The sequence below is a fragment of the Panthera uncia genome, chromosome C2, assembly GCF_023721935.1.
Source record: "Panthera uncia isolate 11264 chromosome C2, Puncia_PCG_1.0, whole genome shotgun sequence".
Classification (NCBI taxonomy): Eukaryota; Metazoa; Chordata; class Mammalia; order Carnivora; family Felidae; genus Panthera; species Panthera uncia.
The window spans coordinates 67,287,113-67,301,829 of NC_064810.1; the positions used below are offsets into that span (position 1 = coordinate 67,287,113).

Genomic DNA, 14,717 nt, shown 5'->3' on the forward strand with positions numbered 1-14,717 from the left:
TGTCTGTTCCTCTCTCTGCCCCTCCCCTGCTCATGCTCTGTCTCTATCTCTCAAAAATAAATAAACATTAAAAAAATTTTTTTTAAATAAAAATAAATTTCTGGGTTTTTAAAAATTTGTTTTTTAAAGTTTATTTTTATTTAGAGAGAGAGAGTGTGTGAGAGAGAATCTCAAGCAGACCCTGTGCTGTCAGCACAGAGCTCCATGTGGGGCTTGATCTCACAAACCATGAGCCAAAACCAAGAGTTGGACACTGCCTGAGCCCACCAGGTGCCCCTAAACAGCTGTTTTGTGAATGAACTTCTGGCACACAACTGATTTATAAGTTGATGGCCTCAAGTTTGTCTTGCCCATGATTGAGGAGAATTGAAGGAGATTTATATTTTGACAAAGCACTGAATGAGACCAGGAGAAGGAGTCTTAGCTGAGTGGTGTTTGCTGTAGGGGTGTATGTGCATGGGTTCATGCTCCTGTCTGGCCTCACACCTCCTGATTTATTCAGACATCAATTTACTGGAAGAGACTGCTCCCCAGACATTTGATAAGATCTTGGCCATTGGTTAATTCTAGTGCATAGTTGGTCTAAAAGTGTTCTTGTCTTGTAGGTATGTCTCAGTCTCCCACATTTTACCAAGAGTGTGCTCCGTGACTGGTACATAGCCTTTGTCAGTATTAGAGGGGACAGGACAATTTGGAATCTCCATATCTGAGGATGACACCGGTTCTGCCATGCTAGCCTTATCACAGGAAGTTCTTAGGCTTGCAGGTGGCAGAAATGGGCAGAAGAGCTTTGATTTAGTTGCTGCATTCCCCTGCAACATTCCCAAGCATTTACTATGTGCCTTGAGGTACACAGATGGACAGTAGTGTCCTCAGGAGCTCAGTGTGCAGGGAGGAAGCAGACATCGAACCAGGTGATTATAATCCATGTGAGAAGTGCAGTGAGTGGAGGCTATATATGAGAGGGGTTTCGCTTTATTCTGCCTGTAAAATTCTGCCTGAGAAAGCTTCACAGAGTAGGTGGAGTTCCAGTTGATGCAAAGACCTTTGAGTACCAGGACTTTAAAGTGCCCTGGCTTTCCCTGCAGGCAGCTCCATGTGGTATGGGCCCCGAGGACTGCCTGGGCCATCTGCTGATGGGTGTAGAGGTGGCAGTCCTGCTCTGCTCCATGCAGAGGCAGGACTAAATGGGGCCAGGGTTAATGTGTGAAGACAGACTAAGAACATTAGAATTCAGGACTCGTTTGGAGACATGATGTCTGGAGTCAATAAAAGTGCCAATGGGAGAAATAATCCTATGACTTTTGATGTGCTAAAATGGAAATCTAGGGAGGCATCTTAGAGCCTAAAGAGGTAACCTTAAGACAAAAGGATAGATTGTTCTGTGTAGTTGCCACTCAATTCATTCCTCTAAGAAGTATAAACTGAAATGTTAAATAGCTTTTAAAATAGTTTAGATAAGTAGATGGATTATGGAGCTCTAATGGATTGTGTTAGAAGAGGGAGGTATCTGGGTCAAATTTGAAATCATAGGTAGGGTGTACTGAAATCTTCCCAGGGCAGCCCAAGGGACAAAACTTGGGGCTCTAGTCCACAGAGGCCACGGGTGGGGGTGGGGGGGTGGGTGGCAGTTCTCACGGATCACCATTACATAAGGAGTTCCCCAAGGGTGATGGGTCTGCCCTCCTGCTTGGCCACACCTGCTCCTGGCCTTCAGAACGTGTCCCGTAAACCATTAGGGGAGCCTACCACGTTAACCCCGTGGCCCAGTGATGAAAGCTCTCACCATGTCCTAAGTGCATTCAGTCTGTGTTTATGACTCTGAGTGAGACGCTCCAGGGATGGGCAGAAGCGCTCTCGAGAACGCTTTCTCTTGCTGCCTGCAGTGGAGTGAGCATGTGGAACGGAGCCAATGTCTGCTCGCTTTTTATCCTAGCGGCTACTAAATAGCAGGTGGTCAGCCAGAGTGTGCCTCCCCTCATGTAGGGGAGGCTCAGTCAGTTAAGCATCAGACTTCGGCTCAGGTAATGATCTCATGGTTCATGGGTTCAAGTCCCGCATCAGGCTCTGCACTGCCTGGGATTCTCTCTCTCTCCCTCTCTCTGCCCCTCCTCTGCCTCTCAAAATAAATAAAACTTAAAAAAAAAAAAAAAAAAAAGGACAGGTGAAGGGAACAGGGGACATTCTAGGGCAAGAGAAAATAGTGCTCTGGTGTGAAGTGTCTTTGAAGATGTGCCTAATAAGGGCAGAGGCCTGGGTTGAAGGTTCTGTTCTGCTACTTACTAGCCCTATGACCTTGGACAGGTCTGTTTACTCATCTGTAAAATGGGACAATAGTGCATATTCTGCCTTCTTTCCAGGTGCCAGTAAATGAGCTTTTTCTAGAATATAAATGTGAGATCCCATTTTACTGTTATTTTTCATCTGGGCAGGATTGTTTCAGAGCATTCCCAGAAGTTGAGGGGGAGAAGTGGTGCATGCATTGTTCAATGGCTCTTTCTTGGGTGAGGATCGCTTGGTTGTTGAGAGAATGCCCCTGAACAAAGTCCTGGGCATCACAGTCAGCCCCAGTGTTCAGGATGATTTGCTGTAACCCTTAAGAAGTCTGGAGTGCATTGGGACTTACAGGACTGCGGGTCCTGGGGCTTGGTTTTAAGTCCAGACTCTGGCAGCTAATAGCTGTGGGATCTTTGGCAAGTCGCTGCCCCCTCTGGGCTTCAGTTTATACTTGCGTGAACCATGGAGTTGAATCTTCCAGTTTGCTCTCATCCCTAAATAGCCTGGTTCAGAAAATCCTGGAAGCTGCTAGGCTTTGTGTGTAGTGTGTATGTACCTAAGTGTCCTCCAGTCTTTTGGGGGGTCTTTCTGTGTCTCCCCCCATTCTGGGCATCTGCTTCTTAGGTCTCTCCTGTTTTTTCCTTAGAGCCTCTGTCCTCTCTCCTGCTTTGTTCCCTCTTCTTTGCTGGTTTCTGTCGCCTCTTCCCACCTCTGGGTCCCTGCCTCCCCCATTTGTTTGGTCTTTTTCCTCTGCTTTTCTTTATATGGGTATTTCTTTTCCCCTTATTCTCAATTTCCTGGCTCTCCACTCCCTACCCTTGCCTGTATGGCTGAAGGCACCCCCCACCCCCACCCCCACCTATGCTGGTTTTCTCCCAGGTCCCAGGCCTGGTAGCTTGTGGCTGTGAGGTGTCTGTAGGGTGTCTGGATTCTATCCAGGGGTTTGTTAGCTGTCCCTTCCCCTCCCTCCACCTCCTGGCTCAGACCTCAGCAGCCACGCTTGGGTTGGCTGGTGGTGGTTGTCCAGCTGTTAAGCGGGTTGTGTGCTAGGGAGTTGGTATTCCCCTCGTGCCCTGCAGCCTGGCATTGGGCTCGGCCTTGGCACGGAGTGCTGCTGTCAGGGCAGCTGAGCCGGAGCCAGCAGGCGGGAGCTGTGCCTGGTATGCTAATTCCTGGGGCCGATTCTCACTGGGCTGAGGCTGCATATCGGGAGCTCACTGCTTTCTTTTCCTGAAGGTTTAAGGTCATTACCTATAGCCACATTTTCCTTCTTCTCCCTTCTCTTTCTCCCATCTGCTTTAGTTTCCCCAGAGCAGTGCTGGCTTCCAGATCAAGACTTGGGGCCTTCCAGGGCAGGCATAACATATTTTGAAGTCTTATGTTTTCTTCTAAAAATTATTTGAATTTAGCATTTGCTTCTTCATGTGTAAGCATGTTTAACATCACTTACCAGGAGATAAAGTAGACTCCCAGGAGAAGTGCTGTGTTTATGTTGTGGCTTCAGATGCTTCCTGACACATTGCCCTTTGCTCATCCGGGTGCCATGTCCCTACTGAGGAGCACAGCCTGAGAATCTCCGGGCTGGGGGCACAGGAGGAGGAGGAAAGGGCATGCCCCTCTTTCTTATTCCCATCCCTTTTATTAGTTGTGCTGTGTAAGTCTTCCTTCATTCTGTGCCTTCTGGAGGGAAGGACCAGAGGGAACAGCCAAACCTGGGAGGATCCCTGTTTTTCCAAGTCCTCATTAGAGGATGTTACGTGACCACCAAGGCCGGTCCAGGTCTAAGGCCTAGCTGTGCCGGGCTGTTCTGTCTCCTGCCTTGTGCTCTCCAGCTGTGTTCATTCAGGTTGTCCTGAGTATGTGGCACCTACCAGTCACTCTGACAGTATTTCTTGCTTACTCGCTCCTAGTCCTCCCATTTTTTTTATGTCTCCAGAGTGAGGCCCTTCCTACACTTTCTGTCCTGCCCACCCTTGGGGATTCCACCTGCTCAGAATCCCACCATATTAGACCCAGCACATGGGAGAAAGAGATTTCTGCTGCTTTGATGGGGCAAAGGGATCCAGAAAGGCTGGGTTAGCCAAAGGGGCACACCATGGCCAAGACAATGTGGTCTGCTTTCTGCCCTGCAGCAGGAGGCTGCCCACAGCTTGTGTGGATAGAAGGATGCCAGCTAGCTGAGTGAGGAGCTGGTTGGGGGTGCTGGAGAGAATGCTGGACGTTCAGCTCCTTCTGAGTCACCATCTTCTATCCTGGTTCCGGCTCCTAGTTCATCCATCAGGATATAGGCAGCCCGCTTTATGTTTTACTAATACAGGGCCCTGTAGACGAATTGAAAGCTCCATTTACCTTGTGTGGACAACTCTTGCATTTTTCAGCTCAGGAAACCAAGGGCCCCGCCAGAGGTCACAGGCTGGCTGATGGCAGAGTCAGATCTAGAAGCTGTCAGTCATGCCAGCTGGCAGCTGGGTCTTCCTCCAGGGAGAATCTGGTACCTAGGCTGCAACTTGTGAAAGTCACAGCTCCCTTCCCTGAGCCTCCAGCACCTCGTTTCTTCTCTTCCTTCCTGCTCTCGCCCCCAACCTTTCATCCCTGGGTCTGACTCCCTGGAGTGGGGGTTGCCAGCCTCTTGGATGACCATGACTGCACATGAAGAGCTAGTAAACACAGTACCATGCACCTGCAGCAGCCACCCCACAACAAATATAAATGAAAACATGCATGTGCATTTGTCTCCTTGGCCTGGGGGTGGGGAGGGAAGTGGGTACAGGTCTCTTTAATCTTTCTTCCACATTCTGTGTAGAGGAGGGCCAAGGGGGGTGGGGTGGGATAGGATGTAGCAGGTGCAGATGAGTAAACAGGCAGGGGAGGGCAGGGTTCCAGCCTACCTAGTAGATGGAGTGGCTGGTTCTTGCAGGACAGTCTGGTTGTGCAGGTGGGGGCCTTTGCACGACAGCCCAGTCTCTGTGATCCATGGTGGTTTTTTCCTTCCCTTTGCATTCCAACAAAGCCTCTCATTTCCCTGATCACTGTCTTTGTCTCCCTGCCTTTTTCCCCCTACAGCCTCAGTCACTGGCTGGGGAAAGGAGGTAGAGAGGGAGGTAACCAGTAACTCAATTAATTGTGATTAATCTATCAACCCAGATCCTTTTAAGGTCCTGAGTTTGGGTAATTTCTCTTCCCTTTTTAAACTCTTAAGACTTTTATTGTCTGTACAGAACAATTAGCACACGTGTGCATGCATGTGCGTGCACACACATTGCACACTCACACACACTTTCATACTCTGAGAAACAGGAGGAGGGGGAACCAATCTGAGAAAATACTATCAGAGAAAATACTATCTGAGAAAACCTGGCAGGATTCCTGGAGCTCAGTAGACAGAGCCCAGAGAGCCAGAAGTGCAGGGCCTCATCCCGACAGTGAAAAGACAGCATCATTCATTCATTCACTCCTTCGCTCAGGCTATTTAGAGAGTGTCTGCTAGGTGCCAGCTGCTGTTGTAACCCTGGGGAATCAGCTATGAATAAAACAAAGCCCTCACCTTCATGGAGCAAACATTTATGATGGGGGTGACAGTGGACACGGTCAGATGTGGAGCTGTGCTCTGTGGAGAGAAAGACCACGGGGAAGGGAGTGTGGGAATGTGGGAGGTGCTTGGCTGAGGCTCTGAGATCTGTGACAGAGGTGCTCAAATAGGCCAGGAAGCGACCTCCCCAGTGACCCCCCTGAGAACTGTGCATGTTGTGCGCATTTCTGTGTGTGTGTGTGTGTGTGTGTGTGTGTGTGTGTGTGTGTGTGTCTGTCTGTCTGTAGGGAGCAGGGGAGAAGAGAGAATCCTGGCGGGAGTGTCATAACCCAAAGAGGGAAGTGGGTTGCCCCACGTCTGCAACAAGGAATCCTGTGGCAGGGACAGCTGTGACTCACTTAACTGGAGTGGGGGGGCCACAGGCCGAAGGCAGGGCCGGACCCGCAGCCAGGGGTCCACTCTGAGGAACAGGCGGGAGAACCTCTGTGCCCCCCCTCCCCAGCTCCACTCAGCCTTGTTGGTTCCCCTAAGCCTTGTCTGAGCTCCCCGGGGACCCTACTGCTGCAGCAGCAAGACTTTTCCTTGGCGTGGGTTCTGGCAGAGCAGGCAGGGATTGGGGTTAGAATGATTCTGAGCCCTGTCCCTCCTCTCTCTACTTTATGAAAGTCACGGGAAGAGGCTGTCAGCCAGGCTTGAGGGAAGAGAGCCAGCGTGGGGTGGTGCTTCTCCCCTCCGGTTAGCTGCCTTGCAAAGTCTGAGCGGCCACCTCAGGTATAGCAGAGTGGGCAGGCCCTTTGGGTGCCCCTGCTGGATGCCAGGATGGGGCTGAGGGAGGCCTGAGGTGCTTGAGATTGTTGTTGCAGTTGGGTGAATGGCAGGTTGTCACCCAGAAACAGTTGAGATCGGCAGAACAAAGCTGGACAAGGCAAGTGCCAAGCGAACGGTTGTAAACATCCCAAGTGGAGTTCTCTCCTGGGGAATTAACTCAGGCAGGGAAAGAGCACCTTAGATGCAGCTGTTTGCAAACAAATCTACCACCTGTAATAGAAGGGCTTCACCACAGAGCCCCTGTGGGCAGGGCAAACCCAAACTGTAATAGCCTTTGTCACTTGGAGGCGTGTATGGCATCTCCACGGGGCTTTAGGGGACGAGTTTCTAGCAACTGGATTCCGTGGGCTGCCCTTCCAGGAGCTTTCTGATGTATACCCTCAGCCCATCTGGATCTCCTCCCCATCTCTGCTTATCCACCTTCTCTCTGGATTCCCTGTCTCTAAATGCCCCTGCCACCTTGGGGGAGCAGCCACTGTATTGTCATTAGCCTTTCCTTTTGGAATTTATCATGCATTTCTTTTGAGTCCCCAGTGTTAGCCAGGTCAGTGGCTGTGGTGTTGACTACCACAGGCAAGACTAAATAGGGAGGGAAAAGCCTGGGCCTGGGTTGGGGTGGGGGCAGGAGGGTGGCCCCCTCTCTGACCTACACACATCTCTCTAGTAAGACATGCTTCTTGAATTGCAAAGTGTGTTCTACACTTAAAATGAGGTCCCACAATTTTGCTTGTCCATTGATGAATGTTGCTTTTAGAATTGAGCTGAATGGTTGAATTAGCTCTCTGTATTGGGGCTGGTGCACAGCTGTGTGAAGCTGATGGCTGTAGAAGGTAGTGAGGTATGTAAACAGGTGAGAGATGAAGGGACTTCCCTCAGGTGGCTGTCATACCTGGCAGAACAAAGTTTCTCATGCAGTGTGGTCAGTGGGAACCAGTGGACTTGGGTAGCCAAGATACCCTCACTAAGTCCATGTGGCTCTGGAGAGAGGGCCCTGCATGGGTGGGGTAGCTGGCTGCCTTTGGCTGGCCATTGGGCAGACTTGGCTGAATATGGTGAGGTTATGGGGAAAGCTATGAGACAGATGGGGTCTCTGAGGGGCTGGTGGGAGTCATAGGGGAGGCCAAACTTTGGAAAGATGAGGGAAAGGAGGAAGAGCCAGAAGAGGACAGTGGTGTGCATCAGGATCACCTGGAAGGCTCCTTAAGACATAGTTGCTCAAGTACCCGCAGAGTTTTGATTCAGCAGATTTGGGATGGGGCCGAGAATTTGCATTTCTAACAGGTTCCTGGGTGGTGCTGATGCCGCTGGTCCAAGGACCTGTGAGGTCTGTTGATCTTACAGGAAGGAAACCTGAGATGAGATCGGGCATGAGCACTCTGTAAATGCTGAGTGGCACCAGACAGACGTTTCTTATCAGAAGAAGTGTGAGAGTGTGATATTGCAGGAGCTGCACCTCACTGAAGCGTTCTCCTCTCTCCCTGTGGCTTCTGTCAGTACCTGCTCAGATTTCGTAACTTCTTCAGCCTTGTAGGACATTCTCCTCTTATCCTGGTCAGATGGTATATAGTAGGTGGGATATGGTACACATTTGAGCTTAAAAACAAAAACTTGCTTGGGCCTTAGGCAGAGAGTCTGAAGTAATGGTCTGGGAAGGGCCAGGTTAATCTGTATTCTTTTAAATTTCCCAGGTGGTGCTGATGAGCAGCCAGGACTGGGAGCCACAGATCTATACTGTAGTTGGTTTTTCTTCTTAGAATGGGCTGTACTCCTGGGGACTTGCTTTGTCCAGAGCTGTCCATGTTGACCCTCTGCTTATCTCTGTCTTTCTTGATCAGCCCATATCCTTTTGGTTACTCTGCTTCCTCCAGTTCTCTGAGAGCCCACCTATAGTCAGGGCCTTCCCTGCTATTGAGAATTTCAAGGTACCAGGCTTTTTTTAGGCCACGAGCAGATTTTACTCTGTCAACACCTTTGTGAGGACCTCAGGTAACAAATGGTTTTGGACATTTGTGTCTTTTCAGTGATGCTGAGAGTAGAAAATTGTGCAAGAAGATGAAAGTTGACCTGAGCCCAAAGGACAAAAAGGTTGAATTATTCCATTACCAGTAAGTACACGTGGGCATTTCCAATTTCCAAGTAAGTGCTAGAAAGCTTTCATTGGTATTCCCAGTGAACGGTTTTGAGTTAGGTTAATTTTATTTCAGTGTTTTTCTTCTGTGTTTATAGTTCTTTTTTTAAAAAAAAATCTTGAACTGTGTTCAATAGCTGAATGTTATTAAGATGCTGCAGGAAACCAAAGGTATGTATCTTCATAACCATTCTTAAAGTTAACACCTTTTTCTCCTCATTCGACAGGGATGGTGCATTTCATACTGAATATAACCGAGCTGTGACATTTAAGGTAAATTTACCTCCCTCATTCTCAGCAGAGGTAGAGTCTGAACAGATGCCAAAAGCCTGGCAGGTTTTCTCTGAGAGAAGGAAGGGCAGATTGCACAGATAGCTCTTTCAAATGACCTGAGGGATTCTTATCTCTAGAGCACATGTCAGCAGAATATCTGGAAAAGTTTGTAACTGTTAGCACAATGGGGATGGCCAGCCTTGTAGATAAGTGTGTGAATCTATGAGCAGAGGCATGTGGGTGAGACATGTGACGTTACGCCTCTCTCCTCCAGAGGCCTGGGTTTCCTTTTGCTGTGACTTGAAGCCCTCCTTCATCTCCATGGTAGTGTCCATACTGGCTATCCAGAGTCTGGGGGGCACTTAGCACAGGGTGCAGGACACGGGCAGGTTGACACCTGTTGGCTGATGCACTTCATTTCAGATGACACGCCGATGTCACTGAGTCATTCCCCTGCTACAAGTCCGATTTAGCAGTGGATGGAAAAGCATCAGTGAAAATAGGTGTGGAAGGTCTTTGACCCGCCGCCCTGAGTCCTTCGAATGCCTTTGGATTCTCCTCCTTCAGCTACCCATTCTCTTCCTCAGACAAGTCTTCTCCTATCTCTGGTCCAGGCGGCATGCCTCTGCCCTGTCTGGGGCCATGTATTTCTTCTGTTCTCAACATAGACTGAACTTATTTTTTCAGACTCTCCTGCTTTGCGCTCCTCTCTCTGTCTCTCTTTCTCCATCTCCTTCCATTCTTTCCTGTTCATCCATCCGCGCAGCTGTCAGTGCCCCACTCCTCTGCCGCTCTTCCTTGGCTCCCTGGTCATTTCTTGCTTATCTACCAGCACTCGTTCTTTTTTAAGTTGCTACAGCTTTACCTTATACAGATTCAGCCTGATTACTCATCTTAACACCCACTTAGACACTTAGAGAAAATTCTACCACCTAGAGTTGCTTAACCTCTTATTCTGTGTTAAGATGTCAGCCGAAGCCCTCAGAGAGAACACGCACTCCCCAGGAGCAACGTGTAGCCGGGCAGGGCAGGGGAAGTGCTATGCAGTGATGGAAGGGGGTGCCGGGGGCTTTTTGTTTTGTCTTTGGAGGCTGTGTTCAGTTTACATTTAGCGGCTCCCTCTGAGCAGTCTGTCCTAGGATCATGGAGCAGGAAATAGCAGCTGCTCAGAACTGTAGTAACTAGGAAGGAGCAAGGAGCCCAAGTGGTCTGAGCTTGCCTAGGTCGGGGAGGCTGAGTCCTGGCCTCTGTCCACCCCTTACAAAGACCAGGTGTGTGGCATTTGCTCACTCCTCATCCTTCCTAGGATTTCTGCATCAATAAGTTGGAGAAGTGGGCTGAGCATTGGACAGGGTCAGAGTCTTTAGTGGAAAGAGGGCATCCTTAGTTCAAGGGTTCCCCAAAGCCCACAGGGTCATCAGGGACTGGGGTAGGGTCCCTGGAGTTCTCAGGGCAAGGGTAAGCAGCATATTGTTTCCCATAACTGCCTGATGGCTTCTGCTCGTCATTGAGCAGGAGCAGCTGAGACCAGTGCCCTCCTTGGTCACAGGTTGGTTTTCTTCTCAAGTTTCCTCCTGGGCCTCCATCTCCAGAGAGACAGAGGAGTCCCTGCCAGGGTTAGGTGCCCAGTTGCAGGTTCATGCTCTGGCTATTGTTGCTGTCGTCCTGTGTGGTTCTGGGGGAGCCCAGTCACAGGCACCACGCTGTGGCCCCTAAAGAAGCCAGAGACCAGACAAGTGAGGGTAAAGAGCAGGAAGCTCAAAGAGGGGAACTTCCTGTATAAGTGGCCTTTTGCTGGTCAGCAGTCTGTCCTGCAAAATCCTTATTATGTGTCAGTGGTGAGGACTGGAGATGCCTGGAAGCCAGGATTCATATGACCCTCTGATGACCTTCTCCCAAGACCATGTAGCTATGAGTGTGGTTTCCCAGACGTGAAGATGTCCTGAAAACCAAGGTGTGGGTGTGGGGCCATTTCCCTGGCATTCAGAGCACCCAGGACAGGATGGCTGAGGGAGTGGGGTGTTCCCCATGCGGCTCCCTGCAGATTTTTCCACCCAAGATCTCATCGGTTACAGTGCTTTGGAGAGAACCTATGGATGGAATCACTCAACTTCAGTTAAACAAGAATAATCTCCACCTGAAAAGCAAAAGATTGCTAGTATGATTATTTCAGTTCTTACGTTAGAAGAGGTGGCTCCTTTCCTCTTTGCATCCACTTTTGTCTTTTCTCCTTGATGCTGAGGCAGGGGTGGGAGTCGGGGAATGGGAGACGGTGCTAACCCTTTAACTCTGCTTGTGCTGGTGTGTGGACAGGAGGCCCCTGAGAGCAGTAGTTCCTAACCGATTTTGGGTTCCTTGTCCCACTGAGAATCGACTGAAAGGCATGGATCTTCTCCCTAGAAACAGTGTGTTTGCATGAAGTAAATGTAAAATGTTGTCGTGTGAGTAAATGTAAATGTCAAGTAAAGTAACATAAAGAGTAATGCTTTCTTGTGAGGCTGGGGTTTCACAGATCCCTGAAGGCTGCCTGTGTACCCTAGATTGAGAACCCCTGCACCAGGTATTTTCTGAAACAGGTGGGCAGCTGTAAGCATCTTTCTCACATGGCCCAGGTGGGCAGGTGCCTGTGCAGCTCTGGGTGAATATGGGTTTCAGGAGGCCCTGCCAGTTCCATTCTGGCTTATACTGTCACAGGGAAGCTTTGACAGAGACAGAGGAGGCAGACCTGCCTTTGCCACGTGGAAATGGCCCTCTCTTCTTGCCAGAAGGCGTTTCACAGCCCCGTTTGGAACAGCAAGGGAGCATTACCTGAATGAAATTCTACGAAATCTTAGCTGTCTCCCATTTTTCCATAGTAGCTCTTCCAAAATAATAAGCTCACGGAGGTCCTGTGTGCATGACCAGTGGATGGCTGAATGCACAGCCTCCCTAAGAATGTGTTTCCTTTTCTCACCTCAGCCCTCCTCCCTCCCACCACACTTGTGGACACATTCAGGTTGTCATCTGCTCTTTGGGACTTGATCGAAGTGGACAGAAGTGACAAAATCTTGCATCAAATTGGGGATGCTGAAGGCTCTGTCTTTTGGCATGGAAGCCAGCAACTCCCCTCCAGGGTTGAAGGGATAGAGGTTGGCTGGTTTCTGGTACTCGTTCCTGGCTCTCATAGACTTTGAGCACCATTTCCCAGAGTGGCTGTCTGAGGAAGGCTGCTTCTGTCCTGGACCAGTGAAGTGTGGCAGGGATAGAGGGCAGTAGAGGGACAGCGGCCTCCACATGGGAAGATTGTGTCTTTCCCAGAGGGAATGAGATTTGAGTCAGTTGTCCACATGACAAAGGCTAGGTAAGTACTTTATCCTGAAGGTCCTTGTCAGATCTTCATCCTGGGCATGTAGAGGGAGGGTATTCAGGCAAGTAGGCAGTCACAAAGATGAGCACCCTGCCCCTGGGGGCTTCCTGGCTTGAGCTCCTCAGAGGATGATCAAGATTTAACGCACTCTCAAACCAGTTTAGATCACAAAATATTGAGCAGGTGGCAATTAGATGTGCTTACCTGCTTGTGCGATCGGCAGTTTTGGAGGCTGCACGAATGTGGAATCCTTGGACAGGATTGGAGACCTTTATTCAAATTGATCAGAAAGGCTTCCTGGAGGAGATGAGACTTAGAAGCATGAGCCTGTCTCTGGTTTGAATAAGCCAATGAATTGTCTCAAATCTCCTCTTTGATGTCCATGAAGAAGCACAGTAGGTATGGATCAGCTGACCAGATTAAGGTGTCACGTGGCTGAAAAATTTTGGTGGAGGCAGTGGGGGTGCATTTTTAGGGCCTTCAGCAGTGAAGTCAGTGGGCAATGGAATGGCACCCCTGCCCCCCACGGGGTTGCCCACGTGCGACATGCAGACCCTCTCCAGGCACGTGGGTCTCTGGGCAGAGAGATGGGGCAGGTTCCTGATTTCCCCACCTCCCTCTTTTCCTGGCTAAAACGACTTTTCCCTTCTTTGTTCTTTTCCTCAGTCTATAGTGGCCTTTCTGAAGGATCCAAAAGGGCCTCCACTGTGGGAGGAAGATCCTGGAGCCAAAGACGTTGTCCACATTGACAGTGAAAAGGTAACTTATTTTGCATCGATTCTGGTGGACACTGGAAGCTTCCCCCAACCAGGGTCTCCCTAGAAGAGATGCCCAAAGAAATGAGGAATGGGACTTTTCAGAGACCAGTTGTACTTTTCTCCAAGGGAGCCGGGCCACTAGGCCCCTAATATTTGTTCTCCTTCCCAGCTCCATGACGGAACCTACAGGAGATCACAGACTGGCTGCCTGAGACCTTGCCTGAGACCTCCCATTCTTCACTGCCTTATTTAATGTATTTTAATGTGTTTAGATTTTTCTCAGAGAAATATCCATTTAAAAAGCCTTTCCTTATTATGTAACCCAGTCATTGCTGGGATTGGCTGTGTGTGTGTGTGTGTGTGTGTGTGTGTGTGTGTGTGTGTGTGTTTAAAAGTAAGTTTTGTTTTTTTGTTTTCTTTAAGAATAATCTCAGAGATTTGGGTTGGAGTTCCAGAGACTTGGGTCAGATCTCTATAATTCTAAGTCATGTAAATTTGAGCAAATTATTTACCCTCTTAAGTTTTAATTTCTGGATTTGGCTGGGCTAGGAAGTTCGGGGGTAGAACAGTGGTTCTGATTTATAGTCTCCATACAACCTGACCCTCCTTTCTAAGACTGCCCCACATGACCTGAATGTGCATCTTTATCCATGTATTGTGACACATGCGTACCTCGTTTGTTTGGCTGTGTCTTCACCTAGGGGTGGGCAAGAACGTCTTTGTTATATTCCAGATGGTCTGTGAGGCAGGCAGTGCTATTTTGTAGATGGAAGGAGAATGTCCTTTTTTTAAAAATCTATGAAATACTGTTGACATACAGTGCTATATTAGTTTCAGATATATAACATAGTGATTCGACAGTTCTACATATTACAGAGTGCTCACCATGAGAAGTGTGGTTACCATCTGTCATGATACAAAGTTATGGCAGTATTACTGACTCTGTTCCCTTTGTTGTACTTTTCATGTCTGTGACTTATTTCTTTTATAATTAGACATTTATACCTCTTTTTAAAAAAATTTTTTTTAATGTTTATTTATTTTTGAGAGAGAGAGAGAGAGAGAGAGAGAGAGAGAGAGACAATGCAAGCAAGGGAGGGGCAGAGAAAGAGGGAGACACGGAATCCAAAGCAGGCTCCATGCTCTGAGGTGTCAGCACAGAGCTCAATGTGGGGCTGGAACCCACAGACCGTGAGATCCTGACCTGAGATGAAGTCGGACACTAAACTGACTGAGCCACCCAGGCGCTTCTGGACGTTTATACCTCTTAATCCCCTTCACCTATTTCACTTATGCCCCCACTCCCTTCTCTCTGGCAACCACCAGTTTTTTCTCTGGTTTTATCAGTCTGTTTTTGTTTGGTTTTGTTCGTTTGTTTTGTTTCTTAGATTCCACATATAAGTGAAATCATATGGTATTTGTCTTTCTCTGAATTATTTCACTTAGCATTACCCTCTAGATCCATCCATGTTGCTGCAGATGGTAAGATCTCATTTTTTTTTATGGCTGAGTAATATTCCATTGTTTGTTGTGTGTGTGTGTGTGTGTATGTATATATGTATGTGTATATACACGCAC

General features: G+C 48.7%; 1 protein-coding gene across 3 annotated transcripts in view; it reads left to right on the top strand.

Moving 5' to 3' along the window:
* Nucleotides 1–14,717, top strand: part of PDIA5 (protein disulfide isomerase family A member 5) — a 93,426-nt gene that overhangs the window by 26,415 nt on the left and 52,294 nt on the right. For all 3 annotated transcript variants that reach the window (XM_049628294.1, XM_049628296.1, XM_049628295.1), the window contains 3 exons: nucleotides 8,656–8,739; nucleotides 8,990–9,035; nucleotides 13,048–13,140. In XM_049628294.1, coding sequence (XP_049484251.1) covers nucleotides 8,656–8,739; nucleotides 8,990–9,035; nucleotides 13,048–13,140 — 223 coding nt within the window. The remainder of the gene's footprint in view (nucleotides 1–8,655; nucleotides 8,740–8,989; nucleotides 9,036–13,047; nucleotides 13,141–14,717) is intronic.